Source organism: Engystomops pustulosus, chromosome 5, assembly GCF_040894005.1.
Source record: "Engystomops pustulosus chromosome 5, aEngPut4.maternal, whole genome shotgun sequence".
In the NCBI taxonomy this organism is placed as follows: Eukaryota; Metazoa; Chordata; class Amphibia; order Anura; family Leptodactylidae; genus Engystomops; species Engystomops pustulosus.
The window spans coordinates 185,314,943-185,341,266 of record NC_092415.1 but is presented as its reverse complement, the minus strand read 5'-3'; the positions used below and the strand labels follow the sequence as shown (position 1 = coordinate 185,341,266).

The 26,324-nt window shown below is 46.3% G+C and overlaps 2 protein-coding genes across 5 annotated transcripts in view; one reads left to right on the top strand and one right to left on the bottom strand.

The window, feature by feature from the left end:
- Positions 1–15,211, bottom strand: part of CUL2 (cullin 2) — a 52,106-nt gene extending 36,895 nt beyond the window's left edge. Inside the window, exons 1-2 of one of the 3 annotated variants that reach the window (XM_072154014.1) lie at positions 15,109–15,211; positions 2,254–2,394 (exon numbers count right to left, since the gene is read on the bottom strand). In XM_072154014.1, the coding sequence (XP_072010115.1) occupies positions 2,254–2,372 (119 nt within the window). In that variant the 5' untranslated portion in view covers positions 2,373–2,394; positions 15,109–15,211. Of the gene's footprint in view, positions 1–2,253; positions 2,395–9,772; positions 10,162–15,108 lie in introns of those variants that run through there. The other 2 variants (XM_072154013.1, XM_072154012.1) reach the window with 2 other exon arrangements.
- Positions 15,212–15,325: 114 nt separating this feature from the next.
- CREM (cAMP responsive element modulator) overlaps positions 15,326–26,324 on the top strand; it is a 37,231-nt gene continuing 26,232 nt past the window's right edge. The window contains exon 1 of one of the 2 annotated variants that reach the window (XM_072154016.1): positions 15,326–15,464. In XM_072154016.1, the coding sequence (XP_072010117.1) occupies positions 15,445–15,464 (20 nt within the window). In that variant the 5' untranslated portion in view covers positions 15,326–15,444. The remainder of the gene's footprint in view (positions 15,465–26,324) is intronic. The other variant, XM_072154015.1, reaches the window with a different exon arrangement.

Here is a 26,324-nt window from a genome sequence, read left to right as displayed (position 1 = left end):
GTAAATGGGTGATATTTGACATGAATTCTAGAAAGGACATTTTATACCCTACCTGAGGGAGGCTGGTAGTTTATTGAGGGTTATGCATTTCCATCACTTATTTAAACTGCATACATCTGAACTCAAAGTTATAATAAATGTCCAGACTTTAGAGTTTCTATTTTCATGGCCTCTGCCAAGGGCAATCGTTACCCTCCCAGGCCTACACAAGCGACCAGGGTTGAGCTGCGACAACACGCAACAATGACCAATACTTGCTGTAAGCATGTTGTTTGGGCACCTGCTCCGTGACACCAGATACTTGCACCACGTCCATTCCCAGTGACCACGTGGACATGTCACCAGTGACGTCTGCAGGACGACTGTCCAGGACAGGGTGAGAGAGACTCAATCTCTGTATAGACCAGCACAGAGCATAATGTAGTAGGGAAGAGGGACTGGAGTAGCAGCTGAAAGCCAAAGAGACACGCCAAAAACATTCTGGTTTGTTGATAAGATTGTGAGCGCCATTTGGGACAGGGACTGATTTGGCAAGCTCCATGCAGCAATGCATAATCTGTGTGCACTATATAAATAAAGGAATTATTATTATACCATCTTTAGATTAATGTTGGTATTTTTAAATCTTGTTTGATCTTGTTCATATGATTGAAGAAAAAAATAATTTCCCATTGGGGATTGATAAAGTTTATCAAAATTTAATCTAATCCCAATCAGCTCCTGTAAACTCAATGCAAGTTTTATGCCGAAAATAGAGGAGCACAAATGTGTAACCAGGGGGCCACGTGCAGCCTGTAATGACGTACAGTTTGACCTCAACCATCTGGATCCAAAAACGTGGAGGTGTGTGGCTTCTTACATTAGAAGAACAAGTCTCAAGTTCTTGGAGTGAATCAAAAGGAGAATGTGCCAGAAGAGGAAGCACCTTACTTCCAAGCGAAAGTTCTCCAGGCGAAAGCTATTAATGGCCTATCCATGGAATAGGTCAATTAATAGGTGATCAGTAGTGGAGTGACCAAAAAAAAAAAAACTGATGATTTCGGCACCACTACATTAGGGACTGAGACACTAGTGGGTGCACCATCCATATATGGAATGGGGGATAAGTCTGCAGTGAGCCCTGACCGCTAATACACTAGGATGGACAGAAGTGTCAGTTTCTGGCTTTAATGGTGGGGGGGGGGGGGAGGGGGGTAAGAATGTGATCCAAAGAAGGGCCCCCCACTGACCACGAGAATGGGGATCCCATTGTCAGTATTTGAATGAAACAGACATCAACCATGAGTCCTGCCGCTCTATTATCAGAAATTGCTGAGCACAGTGCTCATATCTCTGGCTCTCTCATAGATAGCATGAATGTGTGCTTCAACCGGGACGAAAAACATGGCAAAGCACGCGGCCAGGTGGAGAAGACGGAAAGAGGTCACGTGCTCCTCACCCCTTTCCTATCCATAGGACGCTGTGCAGCTCAGTTACAGTGTAGAGAGACACACACGGTGCGCTCACTGGGTGCTATAGACCTCTATGGGGGCCATCATCTGGCCTGCAATTTGTAAAATGGTGTGCAAGGGGCCTCTCTGAGAAAATGACCCCAATTCTTGTGATTGGCCGTGGCAGTTGGAGCCCCACTGATTGGATGGTTACCCCCTGTTCTGTAGATAAAGGATGACAGTTCAAAACAGAACAACCCCTTTAAGACAATTGGCCTCCTCCTCTGCCCTGCTTGCAGGGTTTTGTTACTGCAGTCTCTTACAACAGATCTACACAGCCTCCTCCATGTACCAGGCGTATTTGAAGAAATCATCAGTAAATCTACCCCTGTATCAGAAACTATTATATATTAAATATTACAGGTTGCGAGAATTTTAACTACTGTTAGAAAAATGAAATAAAATATATGTTTTTTTGAGAGATGTGTCCAGGTAATTGCCTGTCCATCCATTTCCTTTGGCATGTCTGCTTTTTAGCCTTGCATCATTAGGGCAGAGCAGTGATCAGTGACTACTGCAGTTGCCTACTGGAAAATTGGGGTAGTCGGAGACCTGTCTCACCATTGGCTCAGGCTGCTCTCCTTCCTGCATTTCTGTCTCCTGTGATTGGTCTATGAAGTCTAAATAGGGAGCCAGAAAACAAATTTCTAGAAACACAAAGGCATAATGATGAAGTGCGCAATACAGCAATGAACAAACGGATGTGAGCGGACGGTGGGTTGGGGACAACAGAACAAAAACATGAATGTCCTATAAAGGATACGAGAAGCGGTCATTCCATGTCGCCCTCTCGACGTAATCCAACTTGACAACGGCGTTGATTGTCGTTAAAAGTTTGTTCCATGTCTCATCAAAATTCACGACTCGTGGCTTCAATGACATGGTGGGGTTTCAACGTTAAAACCTGGAAAAAAAAAAAAAATAATAACTACCATATATTCTAAACATTTAATTAAAGATTCTATTCGGAACAACGGGAGGGCATAAAGCAACAGAGGTTTTAGAATTCCTGTATTGTCATTGCTAGATCATACAAGTGTTTAATAAATGAGACTTGTTAGGAGAGGTGACAGAATCCGCGATGACAATCTGATTGGTGGTGGTCTGACTGCTGGGATCACCACCGATATCGAGAACTGGGATCCTGTTCTCACTACTGAAAGAAGCGCTGGGTCAAGTGTGCCTACTGCCACTAAATTTGCATTCTTTGAGGCGGGGGAGGTGTTGAAAGTTACAGAGGAGATACCAGAGCACTGTGCTCTGCAATGTACGGTGCTCTCATAGCATTGAATGGGATACATTGAGAACCTGACCCCTGTCTCTGCAGTTTGACCCCCACTGATCAGATTGTTGTCCAAAGGGTAAGGGATAATAATAATAATAAAACTAGGCAATATTTTTTTTTAAACAATAATAGTCAAGGTGATAATAGTAAACTTTGTAAAGCAATACACTTTTCTGCTCTTTCTCCTGTAGTGAGCAGTGTATCTGAAAACCTCTAGCCTCCTTATCTGTCTGAAATGGATGAACCTTAAAGATTAACTGTTATATCTAGAGAATATATATATATCTTAATCATTAAAAGGGGTTTTCCCATAAAGACAAGTTAGGCTCTATCTAGGGTATAGGGCCTAACTTGCTGATCAGTGGGGGTCTCAGTGCGGAGACCCTCACAGATCACGAAAACGAAGGGACCTCTGCGCATGACTGTTCTGCTCCATTAATCTCTATGGAGCTGACGGAGATCGTAGAGCACGGTCTTTTACCTCATCAGCCAGACATTCCTGTCCACAAAATGTCCTCAGATGGAGGGTCATGTGATCTCTGTCCATCACCCTGCCAGGACCTTATTATAGTATTCATGAATATAAGATCAAGGTCCTGGCAGGGCGATTGCTCATGGACAGAGATCACATGACCCTCCATCTGCAGCCATTTTATGGTCAGGAATCTCTGGCTAAATAGGTAAAAGACAGGAGGCTTCACTTTACATATCAAGAAAGCGGTACAGAACTATTAATTGATGTATATTGGTAAATTCTCCAATAGCCTGCCTCCCACACACGTTACAAAAACATGAGTAAAGTGGCCAATGAAGAAAGTAGGAAAAGAAGGATGGAGGATTAGCTTTCTACAATAAAAATGACAAAGCTCACTGTGATCATCTTAGTTATGCTTTAGCCATTTTGTTATGGAGATATACAATAACTCATACAATCTGAGACTCAATTTTTATCATTTATTATTTGCCTTTAATAGATAACGTGATACAATTTGTTTTCTTTTCATTGACTGTAAGCCTTGCACATAGTCGGCTGAGCAGAGGATACAATTGTATCCGGTCTAGACAATCCTTTACAAGCTAAACAGCTAACAACGCCAGACTGACACAATGTAGTAAACTGGGAGGAAACCCGGCAGCACATGGCCTAAATGTGACTGTATCAGCCGGGATCAGGGCTAGCTCTGTACAGGGAGACCAAGTGTCTCCATTCACTGACAGCAAAGAGAGATGTCATTAGAAAATCCTTCCCACTGCTCTGGGTGCGTTCACACCTTCAGTTTTTCAGATGGAGTTTTTGATGTCCAAACCATGAGTGGAGTGAAAGAAAGAGGTGGAGCAGCAGCACCTTTCCATTATATCTCCTCATTGTGTGAACGCACCCTCAGTGCACGTCTACCAGACCACAGACCCATAATAGAACCAGCCTGTACCCATGAATGTACTCTATGCCCTGGTGCCTGCTGCCAAATATGAGACCTGAGGTGACCCCTCACTGTACTCAGCTAATCCTCACATCCAAGACAAAGCAAAGCTAGAAATACAGGCAAACAAGAAGTGGACAAAATATCTCTTTAGAGACATTTACAACGATCGCATGACTAAGAGCCTCTCGATTTGTGGACAATTTGTTTTTTACTTCCCTTGTCAATGCCCTTGTACTAAACAGAGGACACCAGTATTAAGAATCATTAGACGATATAGAAGAAACTATGCAACCTAATGATATCCATATTTAGAGATAATAAACACACAAAAAGGATTGTAAACTCTTTTACACAAGTTGCTAATTTGACTTTACTGCGTTCTGGATAATCCCTGAATGTTCATCAAGTAGCAGCCCTGCTACTTACTTTGTGTTCAGACCCTTCCTGCTTCTTTCTTTACATGTCTCATTTCTGCTGAATAGGAGGAGCTGTAGCAGGAGAGTTATGACTCATCTCGCTCCCTCTGCCTTCTCGTCTCCGTCAGTGATGAGAGGCAGGGAATAGAGAGATACAGTGGGATGACGGGCTGGAGCAGTGAGAGAGTGGAAGCTGTGTATATATGCAGAGTATAGTATGCTGAAGTATCTCAAAGGAGGCAGAAGTACAAATACAGAGACATGTCTAAAGGAAGAGATTTATTGTAAAGTGGCCAATCCCTTTAACAGCTTGGCCCCTTGTAAATAGCAAGCTCTGTTTTAGTGGAAGCGCTGAGTACATACATAAAATCCCTGATCATTTGTTATTCTATCCTGGAAGAGATGACGTAGACTTCTAAAATATTCATCGGACGTTCATCATGGATACGCAACGTCTCACTACGGAGATTCCCTATTCCATGTACCAGTATAGAAAACCCCTTTATCAGATCCAGGACATCCATGCATTAAAAAGACGGCTATAGGATGGCCGGTTATGGTTTCCGTGACAATATCCAAAATGAAAGTACGATAAAGCAGCACTGAGTTGCAAAAAAGCCTATGGAATGAGGAAGGACACGGGCACACAACCGAGTCATGATACAAATAATAGTAACTAGTAATTATCATACAGTATAAAACTTTATCAGTCTAAAACATGCACAGGAAAGACACTTATGTAGCATCACATGGGCACCACTACCTTTAACACTTCCATCCATAAATCCACGGCACAGATATGCGATAATTCCAATATGCAACATTAAGCATATATTATGTATACACACACAGTAGGTACGGAAAGTATTCAGACCCCTCTTAATTTTTTATTGTTTCATTGCAACCAATTGGTTAGATCAAAAAAGTTCTTTTTTTGGGAACCTGTCACCAACGTACTATTTTACACTGATGACATGTGGCAAAAGCCCATAACATGACAAACGCATATGTGCTTTTGTCATGTTTGTGGCATGTGTACATCAGCTAATATCGTCATTATACCAATGTACCTGGCTCCCTGCCAGGGTCCCCCTGAAGTCCCAGGGGCTGGGATTCAAATTCAAACTGATTGGACTTGATTAGGTAAGACCCACACCTGTCATTCACACGGCTGTCTGCGGGGACGTACATGCGGCCGCCTATACGTCTCCATAGACAGCTATGGCGCCCACAGTGCCACCGTTCCGCGCCTCCTCCTCCTCTCCAGCACACGGCAGTATGCCCGCGTGTGAATGCACCCTAAGACCTCACAGTGCATGTCAGAGCAAATGAGAATCATGATATCTAAGGGTGGTTGCACACGTGGCGTTCTGAACCGTTTTTAAATACGTTTTTAAGCAGTCCGTTAGAAAACGTGCATGTTTTTGAAAACGCATCCGTTTTTTTACCGTTTTCCAATTACCTTAATTAAGATAATTGGGGAAAACGATCAAAAAAGGATTTGTTTCCAAAAAAGCATGCAATTTTTAATGGCCTGCTTAAGAACGGCCTAAAAAATGGTTTAAAACGCTACATGTGCCACCACCCTAAGGAACTGCCCAAGGAGCTCAGACAGAAACTGGCCAAGGTTACAAAAGAATTTATGTTTCCAAAGAGCAAAGTGACCTCCATAATCCTTTAATGGAAGAAGTTAGGGACAACTACAACTCTTCTGGCAGTCCAGCCAAACTAAGCAATCATGGGAGAAGAGCCTTGAGGAGAGAGATAAAGAAGAACCCCAAAATCACTGTGGCTGAGCTCCAGAGATGCAGTTAGGGATCTTGCCAATTGGCTGCAATGAAACATAGTTCTCATCTCAAAAAGGGTTCTAAGCGAATCATCCCCCCCAGCCAAGAGTCTGTAACAACCTTTTGGTCATGTTCTCCTGTGTAAGTTAATGCTATTTAAAGAGTACAGTATCACCCCACCAGGACCAGAACTCAGGAGACAGATTGAAGGAGATCCGACCACATGTACTCCTGCCAATAATGAGAACAGATCCCATCATTCATGAGAATCAAGGTACTAGAACACGTAGCATGTGTCTGGCTATTCCATTCCATACTATGGGGCATTGGAAAATGCTCAGCTATCTGCAGCATTTTGGGAGTGCTGGTGTTCTCTGCAACTGGAGAGGCAGTGTAACCACCTGTGAATTTGTAGAATGAAGGGGCTCCCTCAGAACCCCTTAGACTCATTAGCATAATTTTTGAAGATGAAGATAGAAGGAAGGAAGCCATGGATAACAAATATAAGAAGATTACTACACTCACAGTGCCTGGATCTGAGTAAGTGTCCCTGGTATATCCTGCTTGGTTTTTGAGCATAGATTTCTTTTAAAGGGGTTTTCCCACGAATCAAAGTTTCGTGGATAGGGTCTCCACAGGATAGGACCTAACTTGCTGATCGGTGTTGGTCTCAGTGATATGAACCCCACAGACCACGAAAATGAGGGGTCCATAGGGTCCCAGTTACCTCATTTGGACCCATCGTAGCTTCGGGAGAGTAATGGATTCATCTCTATGGAGCTATGGATTCGGCACAGCGCTCGGCAATTTCTGTCGGATCCTTTGAGATTTATGGAACAGAGCAGTCATGCGCGGCGGTCTGCTCCATTATTCTCCTGGAGCCACGAGGGGTCCGATTGAGGTAACTGGGACCCCACCAGACCACTCATTGTCATGATATGTGTGTGTGGGGGGGGGGGGTCTCATCACAGAGACCCCACTGATCAGCAAGTGAGGCCTTAGATAGCGCCTAACTTTGATTTGTGGGAAAACTCCTCTAAAGGCAATGCATGCTCTGCTGAGGATTCTGGGAAGGATATATGCAAATACATTTTCCAAGGTATAACGGCTTGTTGTACTTTAAATTTGGCAAATGGTCAAATTGCTCTAGTTCCCATTGGGAATGGCTGAGGATTACGGATGCAAGATCCTTCGTTACCCAGGAAGGCTCTGAACAGTCCTTGTGATCAAAATATTAGTATTCTACAAGGGACGGGGGAGAATGCAGGATCGGCGATAACCTATTTTCTATCACCACTAATGTTGATGAATAAGTGCTTTAGCTTGATAGAACAGATATATTTAATGATGACTATTTCTAAACTTCCTTTAAAAGCAAAATGTTACAATATTAACAAGTATCTGAGTATATTTACAGCAGCCTCAGCTACTTTCATAATTGCCGCAGCCAGCAAATATACCCCATGTCTAAAATGGGACTACCCCTTTAGAGCGTGGGGGACAAGGTCATTTCCAGTCAGTCACACAAGTAATCCTGTAGTGCTCAACTGAGGCTATGATCACATCACTGGAAACGAAAGTAAAAGTAACTTAAAGGAGCAGGAATTCTATTCCAGTAGGTGAGGACGGGGATGATTCGTGGTGGCCTCCTGTGTACTCCTCAACATGGGAAGGTCCAGTCTGCCACGTGTAATTAACCCAAGATCTGAATTTGTGTTACTATAGAGAATAATGACGACAGCAGCAGCGTTAAGGGAGCAGCTGAAGGGTTAAAGACGTCTGATGGTAAAAGACGCCTTCACAATCACACAGAAAATAAGTCTCAACTCCTATCGTGTTTTATAGAAAATCCTTGTATTCTTCATGAGTAGAGATGAGCAGACACAATGTTTGTGTTCGGGTTCGGCAGCGAGACCCGGACATATATCCACTAGTAAATTATAATATATATGGTTTGGGTGTAGCCCAAGGCCCAAGCCTTCTAGGGGATTATGGCCACCCAAACTAGCCACCAAATGTTATATAATGACCTTCAGACATGAAATCCGCATACATCTGTTCCTGGTATCAATAAAAAAGTACACAAGAGCCATTTCAGAACCTTTTAAAAGGTTCTCAAAAGGTCCTGAAACCACAGATTGAAAGCAGCAGAAGGGACACATCCTCCATTACCCAAAAGCCGATTCTAATACCAGATGTAGGAAGTGATTCCAGTTTTCTAGGGGCTATAATATTTATACAGCCCAGGGGAGTCTTAATCCACCCCTGTATAGAGCCATGGATAGTTGCTAGGGGAATCAATTTGTCGCATTGGCTGTTTAGCCACCAATCCAGCAATATGTTCGGGTCACGTGGTTGAACCCCAACGCAAACGGGTCAGCTCATCTTTATTCTGGAGCGCGGTCACTTAGTGTTGGGGGTGCTGCTGCTTTGTTACTCCTCAGCTGAATTGCTGCACTACGTTCTATGCGGTAAAGTAACAACACCTACTGCTCTCCTCTGTTCCAGCACTGCAGTTCCCATCCCAATAATACAATCAAGAGGATTAAGCATCACTTCACCAGCAGGTGATCACTGGACTCATCAATATTAAGAGGCAGAAGCAGTCACGTGTAGCTGCGTGCTGTATTAATGATTGCTTCAAGTTTTATTTTAGTCCATTTTCATACCGAACATGTCTTAATTTTCAGCGTTTTCAGCCTCGGGGTCTGATGAATTTAGGAGTTTAGACTTGAACTATGCTCGCTGAGTAGATTTAACACAGCAAACACTGTGCCAGTTACGAGACTCAGTGTCCTTGTGATATTTGATGCAAGGAGTCCCTGCATCCCCACAGTACAGCAGCGCCACAACAAGAAAAGAATTATAATCTTGCGCTGCTGTTCTGCAGGGAAGAAGGGACTCCTTGTATTACCATGATGCCCAGAGTCCCTTACTCTGCGCTATTGTCAGACCTTGAAATCGCAACCTGGCGGCCGGAGTGTGGACTGACCCTAAATTTTGTTGCAATTTGAGCGGCTTTGCATATCTATAGGTTATGTGTACTGCACTCCGCGTACTATACGTGGCTTCAGGTATGGTCGTATCCATGGTTATGGGTTACTGGCACAACCATGCTGGATTCTGGTGAATTGGCGCTGTAGGGGGCACATTGCACATGAGGCTAAATGAAAGGGGGTGCACAATGGTAAATCAGACTCCAGCACCCAGTGACAGGGCACCCAGCAACTAACACCCAAGTGCAGCAGAGGCCTACACGTGTGTGTGTGTGTGCTCAGCATGGTCCGGTGACAAGGTCCTGCTCAGGAGCTACCAGGGCAGGACCTCCCGGGGGAGCAGTGCGGGGGCAGCGGAGGACTGCGGCCGGTACCTGTCACACGCGTCACTGTGGAGCCTCGGGGGGAGATCATCAGCTGTCACCGACACCGCTCACTCAGCTGCCATTACCTGGGATGCCGGAATGTACCATCCGCTCTACTCATAGGGGGGAGCTGGGACATTACTTACTGCACCATCCACAAGATCCTGGCTCCTTCCTTGCACAGCGCACACTCCCCGGCCCCTCACTATTCCCGGCTACTAATACGCTTAGAGCTTGTGTAGGAGTCCGGACCAGACGAGTAGACGGTGTATACACTCGGTGACGTCCCCCGTCTGCGGGATAGACTGCTCCACTGTACGGGAGCTGCGGAGGCTCAAACTGCTTCGGCTCCATCCCCTGATGACAAGCAGGAAAGGGGAAGCCCATGGGAGGCGGCTCCTGGTCTATCACTACATGAAACCTCTGCGCTCTGCTCACTGCTGCAATAAAGTGTCCCGTGTCTTGTCTGCCGCAGGTTAATAAAGTTACATTTAGGATGTGTTCACACCATGCACTTCCAACTGCATCAGAAACAGCTGCATTCAGATTTTCTTGGGACTTTTGGTGAAATATTTCATTTTACAGATCAAACCTGTCAGATACATGTGCGACTTTGAGAAAATGCACCAATAAGCACAGCAAATGTGAATTCCCTAATATCTGCACACTGTGAACACTGCCATACAGAGGCTGGCGGCACACATGGCGTTTTGAACCCGTTTTGGGGCCGATTTTAAGCAGTCCGTTAAAAAAACGTGTGCGTTTTTTGAAAACACATCCGTTTTTGACCAGTTTTACCATTTATCTTAATTAAAACAGATCAAAAATGCATGCAGTTTTTAACAGACTGCTTTAAAACGGACCAAAAACGGGTTCAAAATGCCATGTGTGCCGCTGGCCTCAGACATAACCCTACGATACAGCTGAGGAGAGGTGATTTACCTAATGACATTACTGTTTACATTTGTTAACACTATGTTAACAAATGCATTAACAAAACAATGGGGGACATTTACTATGGTGTTTCCGCCAGTTTTGTGGCGCTCTCACCACATGTTCTGCTCTCAGACCTATTTATTAGCTGTCGGGGACAGAAAAAATTCCTTTTCCCGCCTGCTCCGACTCTTCTCCGAAAAGGGGCGTGGCTTTGGCGGAGTGGAAACTCAGACACAATTAATATGTGTCACAGCCATTTTTGGGCGCTGTAAACTGGCGGAAAGTAGACCAAAAGAAAACTGGTCTAGCAGGGACTGTTGGACACATTTCTGGTGCTCGGGACAGATTTTGGTCCCAGGGACAGAAAATGGGCTTGGGGACAGAAATGTCTCTGCACAGCTCTACAATATTAAATGTGTATCTTCTTTCCGAGAGCAGGTCGGTAACAAAGCCAATGCAGACACCGACACTTTAAGTAAATGTCCCCCAATGTGTTAATGCTGTGTTAACATCACGTTTACAATGTTTTGTAAATGCAAATGTTAACAGTAATGTAATTAGGCAAATCACCTCTCCTAAGCTGTTGTAATGCATTTCAAAATGCAATGAAAACGCAACGTGTGAACGCGCCCTCATGGTTCAGTTTTTCGGATACGGTTTTTGAAGTCAAGAGCCGGTGTGGATCACAATGGGTGAACATTTCATGACGAGGCGCTATTCCTCCTCTTTTTTACTCTGCCCTCCTGGTTTGGACATCAAAAACTGCATCTGAAAAACTGAACGTGTGAACGCACCCGGAGGTCGGTTTCCCTCATGCCGTCTTTGTTGCGTTTTTAAACGTATCGAAAACGCAAGTGCGTGGGGGTAAAAACCCCTCCCACTTGCTTTTTTGATGGGTTTAAAAATGCAACGAAAATGGCAGGTGGGAAACCGGCCTCAGGCGCACTAAGCTGAGGCACAGGGATGAGAAATCCTCCAGAGTGTATGAGCCCATAGAAATACATGGAGCTGTGAGAGGCCTAGTGGGTGTCCCCTGGGGGCTTGGGAAGGGCTGGTCCTGAGGGCGCGTTCACACGTTGCGTTTTGACCTGCGTTTTCATTGCGTTTGAAACACATATACAACAGCTGAAGAGGGGTGATTTGCCTAATTACATCACTGTTAACATTGCGTTAACAAACGTAAACGGTAATGTAATTAGGCAAATTACCTCTCATCAGCTGTTGTATATGCGTTTCAAACGCAATGAAAACACAACCAAAACGCAACGTGTGAACGCGCCCTAAGGCTGGTGCCACACGTAGCGCTTTGTCTGCGCTTGCAAACGCAGACAAAGTCGCGCCCACTGGGGCGGACCTCGGCCCGATTGCATCGGCGTTTCTATAGAAACGCCTGCGATCGGGAACGAGCCGCCGGTGTTTTGAGTTAAATTAACGGCTTGTTCCCGATCGCAGGCGTTTCCATAGAAACGCCGATGCGATCGGGTCGAGGCCCGCCCTGGTGGGCGCGACTTTGTCTGCGTTTGCAAGCGCAGACAAAGCGCTACGTGTGGCGCCAGCCTAAGGGTCCTATCACTGAGACCCCCAGCGTACAGGAACTAACTTGTCTGTAACTGGAGAAGCCCTTTAAGCAAATTCTCAGCCGCTTTTGAAAGCAGCAAGGCCAGATCATCAATTTCAGATTGGTTAGCGTGGACATTCAGTGAACAGGCTCTATGCTTAAGGGCGCATTCACACGATGCATTGTATTGCGTTTTTGACGCATTCCAAAGGCTTCAGCCTTGATCACATGGTGAAGTAACATTGCGTTTATCGAATGCAGTGGAAACGCAATGTTACTTTAACATGTGATTAAGGTTGAAACCTTTGGAATGCCTCAAAAACGCATCAAAAAAACGCAACGCAGCTCATTGTGTGCGGCCTCAGGCCGCGGTCACGCGAGTCCGTTCACCTCCATCAGGATGACCTATCGTACTTATCATCACATAAGATGGAAAACTCACATTTAAAGGGAACCTACCACCACAGATCTACCTATAAAGGTGGATCTATTGGATGTGAGGATTAACCCTTAAAAGGGCTAATCCTTACATCCCCACAATCTTTTTAGAACTTTTATTTCCCCAATATGGAAATTTTAGGGAGGAGGCTACTGGAGCGAGGAGTAGCCGGAGATGAGACTACAAGGCGCGGCTACTCCAAGCCCAAGTAGCCTCTTTGATCCTCCAACCAGATATCTCCTCATAGCTGCGCGCCCTCGTCCGCGAAGCCTGTCGTCTGCACATGCACAGTAGTGCGCGGCTTCGGGGCAGTGAACAGAAGGGGGATAACAATCTATCTGGTGGGGGTTCGGCAACTGATCCCAAGAATAGGGGTCCTCTTCTAATTAATGAATGGAGCGCCAGGTTATAGAGCAGGAGTAGCTGAGTAGATTGTACATAGTGTCCTATCTACATGCAGCACGTTATAGAGCACAAGGAGAGCAGCAGATTGTACATAGCGCCCTATCTGCAGGAGGCATGTTATAGAGCAGGAGGAGCTGAGCAGATTGCACATAGCGCCCTATCTGCAGGAGGCATGTTATAGAGCAGGAGAAGCTCAGTAGAATGTACGTAGTGTCCTATCTGCAGGCAGCATGTTATAGAGCGAGGGGCGCTGAGCATATTGTACATAGTGTCCTATCTGCAGGCAGTATGTTATACAGCAGGAGCTGAGCAGATTGTAAATAGTGTCCTATCTGCAGGCAGTATGTTATACAGCAGAAGCTGAGCAGATTGTACATAGTGTCCTATCTGCAGGCAGCATGTTATAGAGGAGGAGGAGCTGAGCAGATCTTGCAAAGTGTCCTATCTGCAGGCAGCATGTTATAGAGCAGTAGGAGCTGAGCAGATTGCACATAGCGCCCTATCTGCAGGAGGCATGTTATAGAGCAGGAGAAGCTCAGTAGAATGTACGTAGTGTCCTATCTGCAGGCAGCATGTTATAGAGCGAGGGGCGCTGAGCATATTGTACATAGTGTCCTATCTGCAGGCAGTATGTTATACAGCAGGAGCTGAGCAGATTGTAAATAGTGTCCTATCTGCAGGCAGTATGTTATACAGCAGAAGCTGAGCAGATTGTACATAGTGTCCTATCTGCAGGCAGCATGTTATAGAGGAGGAGGAGCTGAGCAGATCTTGCAAAGTGTCCTATCTGCAGACAGCATGTTATAGAGCAGTAGGAGCTGAGCAGATTGCACATAGCGCCCTATCTGCAGGAGGCATGTTATAGAGCAGGAGAAGCTCAGTAGAATGTACGTAGTGTCCTATCTGCAGGCAGCATGTTATAGAGCGAGGGGCGCTGAGCATATTGTACATAGTGTCCTATCTGCAGGCAGTATGTTATACAGCAGGAGCTGAGCAGATTGTAAACAGTGTCCTATCTGCAGGCAGTATGTTATACAGCAGAAGCTGAGCAGATTGTACATAGTGTCCTATCTGCAGGCAGCATGTTATAGAGGAGGAGGAGCTGAGCAGATCTTGCAAAGTGTCCTATCTGCAGGCAGCATGTTATAGAGCAGTAGGAGCTGAGGAGACTGTACATAGTGTCCTATCTGCAGGCAGCATGTTATAGAGCAGGAGGAGCTGAGCATATTGTACATCGCACCCTATCTGCAGGCAGCATGTTATAAAGCAGGAGGAGCTGAGCAGATTGTACATAGTGTCATATCTGCAGGCATCATATTATAGAGCAGGAGGAGCTGATCAGCCTGTATATAGTGTCATATCTGCATGCAGTGTGTTACAGAGCAGTGGGAGCTGAGCATATTGTACATAGTGTCCTATCTGCTGGCAGCATGTTATAGAGCAGGAGGAGCTGATCAGCCTGTATATAGTGTTCTATCTGCAGGCAGCATATTATAGAACAGGAGGAGCTGACCAGCCTGTACATAGTGTCCTATCTGTAGGCAGCATGTTATAGAGCAGTGGGAGCTGAGCAGATCGTACATAGTGTCCTATCTGCAGGCAGCATGTTATAGAGCAGTGGGAGCTGAGCAGATCGTACATAGTGTCCTATCTGCAGGCAGCATATTATAGAGCAGGAAGAGCTGACCAGCCAGTACATAGTGTCCTATCTGTAGGCAGCATGTTATAGAGCAGTGGGAGCTGAGCAGATCGTACATAGTGTCCTATCTGCAGGCAGCATGTTATAGAGCAGTGGGAGCTGAGCAGATCGTACATAGTGTCCTATCTACAAGACAGCAGAAGATGAGCTGTGTGCATATCGTCCTGCACTCAGTATGAGGACAGAGATCACAGAGTCCCTGTGTTAGCATTCAGCTTCAATCTCTCCCATGTGCGTCTAGCAGTGCAGTGTGAACAGCCCCCAATACTGTGCCCACGACGTTACAATGACACCAATAATCCTCTCACCACGTCTGCTCTATAGTAAATAGCGGCGTCCTGCACCAATTATGATGATCTAGTACAGGACTACAACTCCCATGATGTGCACCCGACCTCTATGATGCGCGCTGCACCCGCCGTAACCCCGGCGATAACTGACGCCATCCCCCGAGCAGGGGCTGTTATTGCGTCACTCCCTGATCGTTAGTCATTGTAAAAACGCTAAAAAAAACCCTGCAATCCCTGCAAATCCCTCGACCAGACCCCAAAAGGGATCAAAGTGCGGAGCAACAAGTCCACTCTCAGCTCCTCCCCCCCAACAGCTGACGTCACTACGACGCGTATATATACGCCCCGTTACGTATGTACAATTCAGAAACCCGGTAAGTTTATCATAGACAGGGATAGAGGCGGGATCTGGAAGGCTGCAGTGTGACCTGTGCTCCACCAGAGGGAGCGCTACTCACTGACTCTGTGTATAATGAACAAGTGTATATTGGGATTTTATTCATGATGTCAGTTCTGCTTGTTGTCAGTGAATAGTTTCATTCAATAACTTTAACCCCTGAATGCTGCAACTTTATTTTAAATTTTTTTGTTCCCTTTTTCACTCTCCACCTTCAAAAACCCTTAATTTTTTCTATGTATAAAGTTGTATGAGGGCTTGTTTTTTTGCAGGACACATTGCATTGAAAAAAAAATCCCAAATGTGGTGAAATTAACCACAAACCACATTTGCGGTATTTTCCTGTGCGCTCTGCATTTACGCCTTTCGCTGTGCGATCCAGGTGACACCTCCTCTTTATTCTTGGGGTGGGTACGGTCATGGAGATACCAAAATTATGCAGGTTTTATTATGTTTATAATAATAATATATTATATATTGTAACATATAATAAAATATAATTTATAATAAATGTTTTCTATAAAAAAAAAAAAATTCTTCCCTCGCCATATTCAGAGGTGTCTTTTTTGCAGGACCAGCTGAAGTTTTCAATGCTACCATTTTGGGAAATATACTGTGTGATTAATCTTTATTACAATTTTAGGCATTGTAAAATGTTGATAGACATTTTGGTGCTATTTTCCTTTATGGGGTTCAGTGGCGTCATAGCAATTTTTAGATTTTGATAGATTGGGACTTTTGCGACACAGTGATACATAACATATTTATGATTATCTTGGTTTATTCTTATTTCTTATCTAGAGAAAACTTGAATTTAAGTTTTTTTTTAACTTTTTATTTTGTTTTTTAATTTGATGCCCCTTAAGGTACTTGAACCCTAGAGGGTCTGATTGCTTTTACCATATACTGCAGTGCTACTGTATTGCAATAGATGGACTTTTTACTTAAGATTTGTATGAGTTTAACAATGAGAGACTGATACAGAGATTCACAGCTTATCCAAGCCAAGATGGCAGCATGCACAGTTAGCTCCCATGATTAGGGCCACCATAAAGCAGCAAATACCCAGGATGTATGGAGACAGCTCAGCACGTGAGCCCTCTCTATTCCTCCTAAACAACGCTATGATGTAAAAGTATGTCATGGGTCATTTATGGGTTAAAGGGATATTCTGTTAATTACATATTGCCCCGAATGAAAATGTGTGACCCTATGACCCATGTCTGTCTTCATTCATGCCCATAGAATGACCCATAGGAACAACAGTGCTCCCTCAGACGCAGACTAGCAAATTTTGTGCTCTCCCACACTAGTGTAATATATTTTAATAACTCGATGCTTCCTGCGTACAAACACTAGAGTAACAAAAGTTAAAGTGCCCCACAGTAGCCAATATAGTTATAGTGTCCCCTCACAGTAGGCAATAGTCACAGTGCTTACCCCCAGTAGGCAATAGTCACAGTGCTACCCTCCCCAGTAGGCAATAGTCACAGTGCTCCCCTCCCCAGTAGGCAATAGTCACAGTGCTCCCCTCCCCAGTAGGCAATAGTCACAGTGCTCCCCTCCCCAGTAGGCAATAGTCACAGTGCTCCCCTCCCCAGTAGGCAATAGTCACAGTGGACCCCCCCAGTAGGCAATAGTCACAGTCCTCCCCTCCCCAGTAGGCAATAGTCACAGTGCTTACCCCCAGTAGGCAATAGTCACAGTGCTTACCCCCAGTAGGCAATAGTCACAGTGCTCCCCCCCACGCGTAGGCAATAGTCACAGTGCTCCCCTCCCCAGTAGGCAATAGTCACAGTGCTCCCCTCCCCAGTAGGCAATAGTCACAGTGCTCCCCTCCCCAGTAGGCAATAGTCACAGTGCTCCCCTCCCCAGTAGGCAATAGTCACAGTGCTCCCCTCCCCAGTAGGCAATAGTCACAGTGCTCCCCTCCCCAGTAGGCAATAGTCACAGTGCTCCCCTCCCCAGTAGGCAATAGTCACAGTGCTCCCCTCCCCAGTAGGCAATAGTCACAGTGGACCCCCCAGTAGGCAATAGTCACAGTCCTCCCCTCCCCAGTAGGCAATAGTCACAGTGCTTACCCCCAGTAGGCAATAGTCACAGTGCTTACCCCCAGTAGGCAATAGTCACAGTGCTCCCCCCCACGCATAGGCAATAGTCACAGTGCTTACCCCCAGTAGGCAATAGTCACAGTGCCCCCCCCCCAGTAGGCAATAGTCACAGTGTCCCCCATAAGGCAATAGTCACAGTGCCCCCCTCAGTAGGCAATAGTCACAGTGCCCCCACAGCAGCCATTAGTCTCACAGGTTGCTAAAAAAAACAGGACAGGGAGCGATCATCTCTGTGCTCTGTCTTCTGCTATGGGCGGAATCCAGACTGCATTGTGCACATTAGAGAGCACATACATGGGAAATACTTGTACATGCTGCCACAGGGATCATTTTTACCGGTGTCTTAAAGTAACAGGTAAAATTGATCAGGGAGACCCTGTGGGCCCCTCCAATACCTTTGGGCCCTGGCACTTTCCTGGATATGCCCTACATGGGAACAGTGTTTGGCTGCCATGACTAGTACCATACAATTGCAGGGAGATGTATTAGTCAATGTTCATGAAGGACTTGCTGTGCCACTCACTCACATGGGTCACAAGTGGGCCCCCCCCATTGGGTAACTAGCGGGGTCCAATAAGTAAGACCCGGCTGTTTATGCTGCACACACAGTAGCAGATCCACAGCATAAGTTTGATATTTACAATAAACCTCTATTATATGTTCTTCTTTCTTTCATGACATCAGCAATGTTCCTCATTTTCTGGTAAAGTTGCTTAGGTGCAGGTTTCTCAAGTGAGTCACGCATGAAACGTAACAGCAAACGGTTAAAAGAAATTTCCGGCTACTTCTTTTCAATCATTTTAGAACTTTGCAAACAAACTTCAACTCTGACAAAATACCTCAATAATCATTATATAAAAACAAGTCCACTACAGAGCACAAAAATACTGCCATTATACAAAGGGTGAGCATCTTAAAATACAAAAACTTCTAATCCAGTTCAGGGCAAGTTCATACAACCAGTTTATTTTTCTCGGCAGTATGTTATCCGTGATTTCCAAGGATACAACGATGGATGACATTTGTGACACCTTTCTAAAATAAGAGCTACTTATATGTGACAGGTTGACCCCCTAGCCACATTACGAAGTTATAGTATGTTTTCATGTACTAAAAGATGTATGGAGAGGGATCCAGGCAGAGCCGTCTTCATACAGGGAGATATCAGTTGTATTATCCAGTTGATGCCTAACGTTAACCTATTAAATCTGGCTGTGCATGGGTGCTGCCATATTTGATATGCTTGTGAGATCATCAGTGTTATACACTTGTACATAGGGGGCAGTATTATAGCAGTTATATACTTGTACATAGGGGGCAGTATTATAGCAGTTATATTCTTGTACATAGGGGGCAGTATTATAGTAGTTATAGTCTTGTATATAGGGAGCAGTATTATAGTAGTTATATCCTTTGTGAGACACTGAAGGGGTTAACTGTGGATGGGCGGTATGTTTCCCCTAGGTTTTGCTATTATGCAAGGCCTTAGTGCTGCGGTTGGGTGTCCAGCACCTTGGACACAGGTGATGGGAGCAGCCCAATCAGTCTTTTTTTTTAAACCGCTCAGCAGAGCTGGAAGTGTTGTCTCTCTCTGGAAGGAGGCTGGAGAGCACACAGCCCTGACCTCTGTGCCTGGAGCAGCCAAGTGATTTTGTTAGTGGTGAGTTAGTGAACACCTGTATAGTTAGCACCCTGACGGGTAGGATTTTGTTTGTTTAATGCCTGAATGTAAAGGCTGTTTTATTTTGCTGCTACAATAAACGCAGGCGAGACCTGTTTTGGACTGTACTTTGGTGTCACTGTCTTGAACTGCATCACAGCACCCCGCTACCACGGTCTCTACTGGGCCAAATCTCCCACATATGGTGCTTCGGATTGCGGGCAGTTCAAAAAGACACACACCTGAAAGGCTCGCTACATCCTGCAACATTGCATGGCCTGGGTGAAAGCAGCAGGCAAATTGCAGGATAAAGCCAAGATGGAGGACTTTATTAAAGCCATGCTCCAGCAGCAGGAGGAGAGATCCCGCCAGCAGCAGGAGGAGGCCAGAGCTTATCGGCAGCAGCAGCAGGAAGAGTCCCAGGCTAATCGACAGCTGCAGCAAGCCATGCTCCAGCAGCAGGAGGAGAGGTCCCGCCAGCAGCAAGCCATGCTCCAGCAGCAGGAGGAGAGGTCCCGCCAGCAGCAAGCCATGCTCCAGCAACAGCAGGAGGAGTCCCGAGCCATGTTCCAGCTGATGATGGAGAAGTTTTCTGGCGTTGTGGCAGCACAGCAAGCGACGACTACTGAGGGGTCCCATACTGGTTTGCAAGGGTACCCGGTTGTCCAGCGCTCCGCACGGGCTGCAGTGCAGAAGGCTTTACAAAAGATGACGGCGACCGATGACGTGGAGGCTTATCTCACTGTGTTTGAGCGAGTAGCTGAGCGAGAGGAGTTACCAGCTGAGCAGTGGGCAGATGTCCTGGCACCGTTCCTGACCGGCGAATCGCAGAAGGCCTACTACGACCTGAGTGAAACGGAGGCCCGTGAGTACCCCCAGCTAAAGGCGGAGATTCTGGCTCGTCTTGGGGTCACCGTTCAAGTTCGTTCCAGCCGGGTTCACCAGTGGGCATACTCTGAAAAACTACCCCCGCGCTCCCAAATGCATGACCTGATCCATCTTGTCCGGAAGTGGCTACAACCCGATGACTGCACCCCAGCACAGATGGTCGAGAGAGTGGTTCTTGACAAGTTCACCCGTTCTCTGCCCTCTCGGCTCCAGCGGTGGGTTGGACAGGCCGGTCCCACAAATGCTGAGGAACTCGTGTCCCTAGTAGAGAGATATCGGGCTACGGAGGATCTTCTACTTATCCCTCCCACACGAAGCAGTGCCAGTGACAAGGCCATTAAACCATCTGGTAGGACTGCTACTGCAGAAAAAGGGAAACAGGTCAGGTTGGGAGGGGGTACACTGGGGGGCTTGGATACACAGAAACCCAGTGAGGCTCGTGACCGAGGTCATAGCCGTATCCAGTGCTGGCGATGCCATGAAATGGGCCATATTGCTGCCAACTGTCCCCTGTCAGTGGAGCCAATGGACTGCAACCAGACCCGGCGAATGTCACTGTTTGCCCGGCCGGTTCTGGCTGCCGAGTCAGTCACGGATGCAGAACCCCAAGTGTGTATGGTCACAATCGGTGGTCACACGGTGGAAGCCTTGCTAGACTCTGGGAGTCTGGTTACCCTGGTGCGGGGAACTTTGGTTGATCCTGGACTGTACAGTGGGCGTAAAGTGGGAGTGTTGTGTATACATGGGGACACTCGCGAATATCCCACTGCTGTCATCAACCTACATACACCTTGTGGTACTATTACCCATGAAGTGGGGGTGGTGGGGACCCTGTTTCATGAGGCTATTATCGGCAGAGACTTACCGGTGTTTTGGGACCTCTGGAGACGAAGACCCACCTCAGGTGCTGTTGCAGATAATGGACGTCAGGTATGTCCGGCCTTGGCCCCTGAACCCTTTGAGGCCGATGTACCCACACCAGCAGTAGGGGTGACCCCATGTGATGAATTCTCTCCCCTAGAGGTCCTAGCTGGTGAGGTCGAGGGCCACGAGGAGGTGGCCGACATGCCGGACCTTGAGTTTTCCCGTGAGAATTTTGGGGCTGCACAGCTACAGGACCCTACCTTGTTTAAAGCACGGGAGAATGTTAAGGTGATAAATGGGGTACTCCAAATACCAGGGGCTGACAAAATATACCCCCGAATGGTGATTGTTGGGGAGCTGTTATACAGGGTTGACCAGATACGGGGTGAGGAGGTTGAGCAACTTGTAGTACCCCAATCTCACCGTAGGCTGGTGCTAGAGTTGGCACACAAACATGTGCTGGGAGGGCACTTAGGTGCTGAGAAGACCCGGGAGAGGATCCTGCAGAGATTTTTCTGGCCCGGGGTGTGGGAGGAGGTAAACCGGTATTGTAGCTCCTGCCCTGAGTGTCAACTTACTGCCCCGGTGTCCCACTTCAGGAGTCCTTTGGTCCCGCTACCAATCATAGAGGTGCCATTTGAGCGGATTGCAATGGATCTGGTTGGCCCGATAGTCAAATCCTCAAGGGGGCACCAATACATCCTGGTTATCCTGGACTACGCTACGCGGTATCCCGAGGCGATTCCGTTAAGGAACACCTCCTCCAAAAATATTGCTAGGGAGCTGTTCCAGGTATTCTCACGCACAGGCCTCCCCAAGGAAATCTTGACTGACCAGGGTACCCCATTCATGTCTAGGGTAATGAAGGAGATGTGTAAGTTACTGCAGGTTAAACAGCTCCGCACCTCTTTGTATCATCCTCAGACAGATGGTCTGGTTGAGAGGTTTAACAAGACCTTGAAGGGGATGCTAAAGAGGGTGGTCCGCAAGGATGGGAAGGACTGGGATTGTTTGTTGCCCTATTTGATGTTTGCCATACGTGAAGTTCCCCAGTCCTCCACGGGTTTCTCACCCTTTGAGCTGTTATATGGCCGTTCCCCACGTGGGCTTTTGGATATAGCCAAGGAGACCTGGGAACAGGAGAGGACCCCCCACCGTAGTGTGATAGAACACGTCTCCCTTATGCAGGACCGCATAGCGGCGGTAATGCCCCTTGTAAAGGAGCACATGACAACGGCACAAGAGGCCCAGTCTAGGGTCTACAATAGGTCAGCCAGACTCAGGACCTTTAACCCAGGCGACAGAGTGCTAGTTCTGGTGCCCACCGTTGAGAGCAAGTTCTTGGCAAAATGGCAAGGACCATATGAGGTCATGGAGAAAGTGGGGGAGGTTAACTACAAGGTATCTCAGCCGGGGAGGAGGAAACCCGAACAGATATACCACGTGAACCTCCTAAAGCCATGGAGGGAAAGAGAGTCCCTGATAGCCGTGGGAGTAGAAAAAGCGTCTGTCCCCAAGAAGGTGACACCGACGGTAGGTGTACCCGATGCCAAGGTGCCTGAAGTACAGATCCCAGAGTCCCTCTCCAGGGCCCAGATTCAGGAAGCGAAGGAGTTTGTGCTCCGAAATGTGGATGTGTTCTCTAAGTTACCGGGACGTACTTCAGTCATCAAGCATGACATCGTAACCGAACCCCACATCCGGGTACACCAAAAACCCTACCGGGTCCCGGAAGCGCGCCGGAAAGGCATATCCGAAGAAGTCAGGCAGATGTTAGACCTGGGGGTTATCGAGGAGTCTAAAAGTGACTGGTCGAGTCCTATTGTGTTGATTCCCAAACCTGATGGTTCCCTACGGTTCTGCAATGACTTTAGGAAGTTGAACGAGGTGTCCAAATTTGATTCTTATCCCATGCCCAGGGTTGACGAGTTGATAGAACGACTTGGACAGGCTAGGTTCTTCTCCACCCTTGACCTGACGAAAGGGTATTGGCAGGTACCCCTTACTGACAGGGCCAAAGAGAAGACCGCTTTTGTTACCCCTGATGGGCTTTTTCAGTACGTGGTACTCCCCTTTGGGCTACATGGGGCTCCCGCCACATTCCAGAGGTTAATGGATCTCGTGCTAAAACCTCACCGGAGATATGCCTCGGCCTATCTGGATGACATCATAGTTTATAGTAACGATTGGGAGAGTCACCTGGCCAAGGTGCAAGCAGTGGTAGACTCCCTGAGGGCAGCAGGGTTGACAGCGAACCCCCAAAAATGTGCTCTGGGTCTGGAAGAGGCCCGTTACCTGGGGTATCGTATTGGGCGAGGTGTCATCAAACCCCAAGAAAATAAAGTGGAGGCGATCCAGCAGTGGCCACGACCTATGAGCAAGAAGCAAGTGAGGGCTTTCCTAGGCATAGTGGGCTATTATCGCCGATTTATCCCCGATTTTGCTACCATAGCGGCACCCCTGACTGACCTGACCAAGGGTAGCAGGGCGGTGATGGTAAAGTGGAGTGAAGAGGCTGAGGGGGCGTTTCAGCGACTTAAGATGGTTTTGTGCAAGGGACCGGTACTGATCACCCCTGACTTCACCAAGACCTTTATTGTGCAGACTGACGCTTCTGACGTGGGCTTAGGGGCTGTCCTGTCCCAAGTAGTTGAGGGTGAGGAACATCCCGTGACATTCCTGAGCCGCAAGCTGACACCTCCTGAAGAACTACAGTATAGTTGAGAGGGAGTGCTTGGCGATAAAATGGGCTCTGGAATCCCTGAGGTACTACTTGATAGGGCGACAGTTTACACTGGTGACCGATCACTCTCCCCTCACCTGGATGAGTCAGGCCAAAGAGAGGAACGCCAGGGTCACAAGGTGGTTCCTAATGTTGCAGAATTTCAAATTCACGGTAGAACATCGAGCGGGAAAGCTGCATGGGAATGCCGATGCCCTATCCCGTACCCACTGTCTGATGGCCAAAAGTGTTCGCCCCCACAGGGTCAAACAGAGGGGGAGGGTATGTGAGACACTGAAGGGGTTAACTGTGGATGGGCGGTATGTTTCCCCTAGGTTTTGCTATTATGCAAGGCCTTAGTGCTGCGGTTGGGTGTCCAGCACCTTGGACACAGGTGATGGGAGCAGCCCAATCAGTCTTTTTTTTTAAACCGCTCAGCAGAGCTGGAAGTGTTGTCTCTCTCTGGAAGGAGGCTGGAGAGCACACAGCCCTGACCTCTGTGCCTGGAGCAGCCAAGTGATTTTGTTAGTGGTGAGTTAGTGAACACCTGTATAGTTAGCACCCTGACGGGTAGGATTTTGTTTGTTTAATGCCTGAATGTAAAGGCTGTTTTATTTTGCTGCTACAATAAACGCAGGCGAGACCTGTTTTGGACTGTACTTTGGTGTCACTGTCTTGAACTGCATCACAGCACCCCGCTACCACAGTCTCTACTGGGCCAAATCTCCCACACCTTCTACATAGGGGGAGTATTATTGTAGTTATATCCTTCTACATAGGAGGCAGTATTATAGTAGTTATATTCCTATACATAGGGGGCAGTATTATAGTAGTTATATTCTTGTACATAGGGGGCAGTATTATAGTAGTTATATTCTTGTACATAGGGGGCAGTATTATAGTAGTTATATTCTTGTACAAAGGGGGCAGTATTATAGTAGTTATATTCTTGTACATAGGGGGCAGTAATATAGTAGTTATATTCCTGTACATAGGGGACAGTATTATAGTGGTTATATTCTTGTACATAGGGAGCAGTATTATAGTAGTTATATTACTGTACATAGGGGACAGTATTATAGTGGTTATATTCTTGTACATAGGGGGCAGTATTATAGTAGTTATATTTTTGTACATAGTGGGCAGTATTATAGTGGTTATATTCTTGTACATAGTGGGCAGTATTATAGTAGTTATATTCCTGTACACAGGGGCAGTATTATAGTAGTTATATTCTTGTACATAGGGGGCAGTATTATAGTAGTTATATTCCTGTACATAGGGGCAGTATTATAGTAGTTATATTCTTGTACATAGGGAGCAGTATTATAGTAGTTATATTCTTGTACATAGTGGGCAGTATTATAGTGGTTATATTCTTGTACATAGGGGGCAGTATTATAGTAGTTTTATTCTTGTACATAGGGAGCAGTATTATAGTAGTTATATTCTTGTACATAGTGGGCAGTATTATAGCAGTTATATTCTTGTACATAGGGGCAGTATTATAGTAGTTATATTCCTGTACATAGGAGGCAGTATTATAGTGGTTATATTGTTGTACGTAGGGGCAGTATTATAGCAGTTATATTCTTGTACATAGGAGGCAGTATTATAGTGGTTATATTGTTGTACGTAGGGGCAGTATTATAGTAGTTACATACTTGTACATAGTAGGCATACTCACTGGTGTGCTGGCTTACCTACATGGGTGTTTGCTTAAAGGAATGAAACCATTTGAAATAAACAAAAAAAACCTAGAAATACTCACCTCTGCTCCTCTTGATGTTGATCCTTGTGCTATCCTCCGTTAGTCTTGATACAGCAGAATCACCTAGAAAAGAAACTTATAGTTAACAGCCAGGAGCACGGAGACAAGATGTCCGGCACTATTGGCTGCTAATTGTGCACACCCCCCCGCACCTCACCTGCTCTGCACAACACCCCCTTCTCTGTAGGCCATAGTTGGGTCAGTGAGGATGGAAGATCAGCACAGCAGTCTGATACACAGGATGAAGATAATTTACTTATATATGCTCAGTCTTCTCCATCCTTCTGCATGTCAGAAGCTATTTTCTGTACCTCCCCCCTCAGCTGCCCTGTGTTTAATAGAACATAGGTGTATTTGTGTGTATAGGTCACTGTAATTCATTTTAGTATGGATGTGACATTGTAAAATGGATGTAGAATTTATAAGTTAGGTTGGGTTAGGGTCACATCTGTGCTTGGGACACAGTTAGGATATTTTATTTAGTGATTTACTGTATGTTCAGTACAGGATGGAGGGATCCAGTGATCTGTGCTATCAGCTCTTTGTCTTCCCTGCATTGCTCTGCTCACTGTAGTGATGGGTCGTTTCGCGACCCCTAATTGGCTCACCATGCCCCCTTTAACACGATAAAATCAGGTTAAAAGTGGTGTGGAGTGGGGTGACTTACTGGCATGAGGATCCCTATTGTACATTAAATAGGAAGCCGTTCAGGAGCCAGACAAGACGGCTCTTCTTAGGCCCCTTCCACCATTGCGTTTTTCACACGCGTTTTCTGCGCGTGCTTTTGACGTGCAGAACTTGCTTTGCACTCTGACCCATTG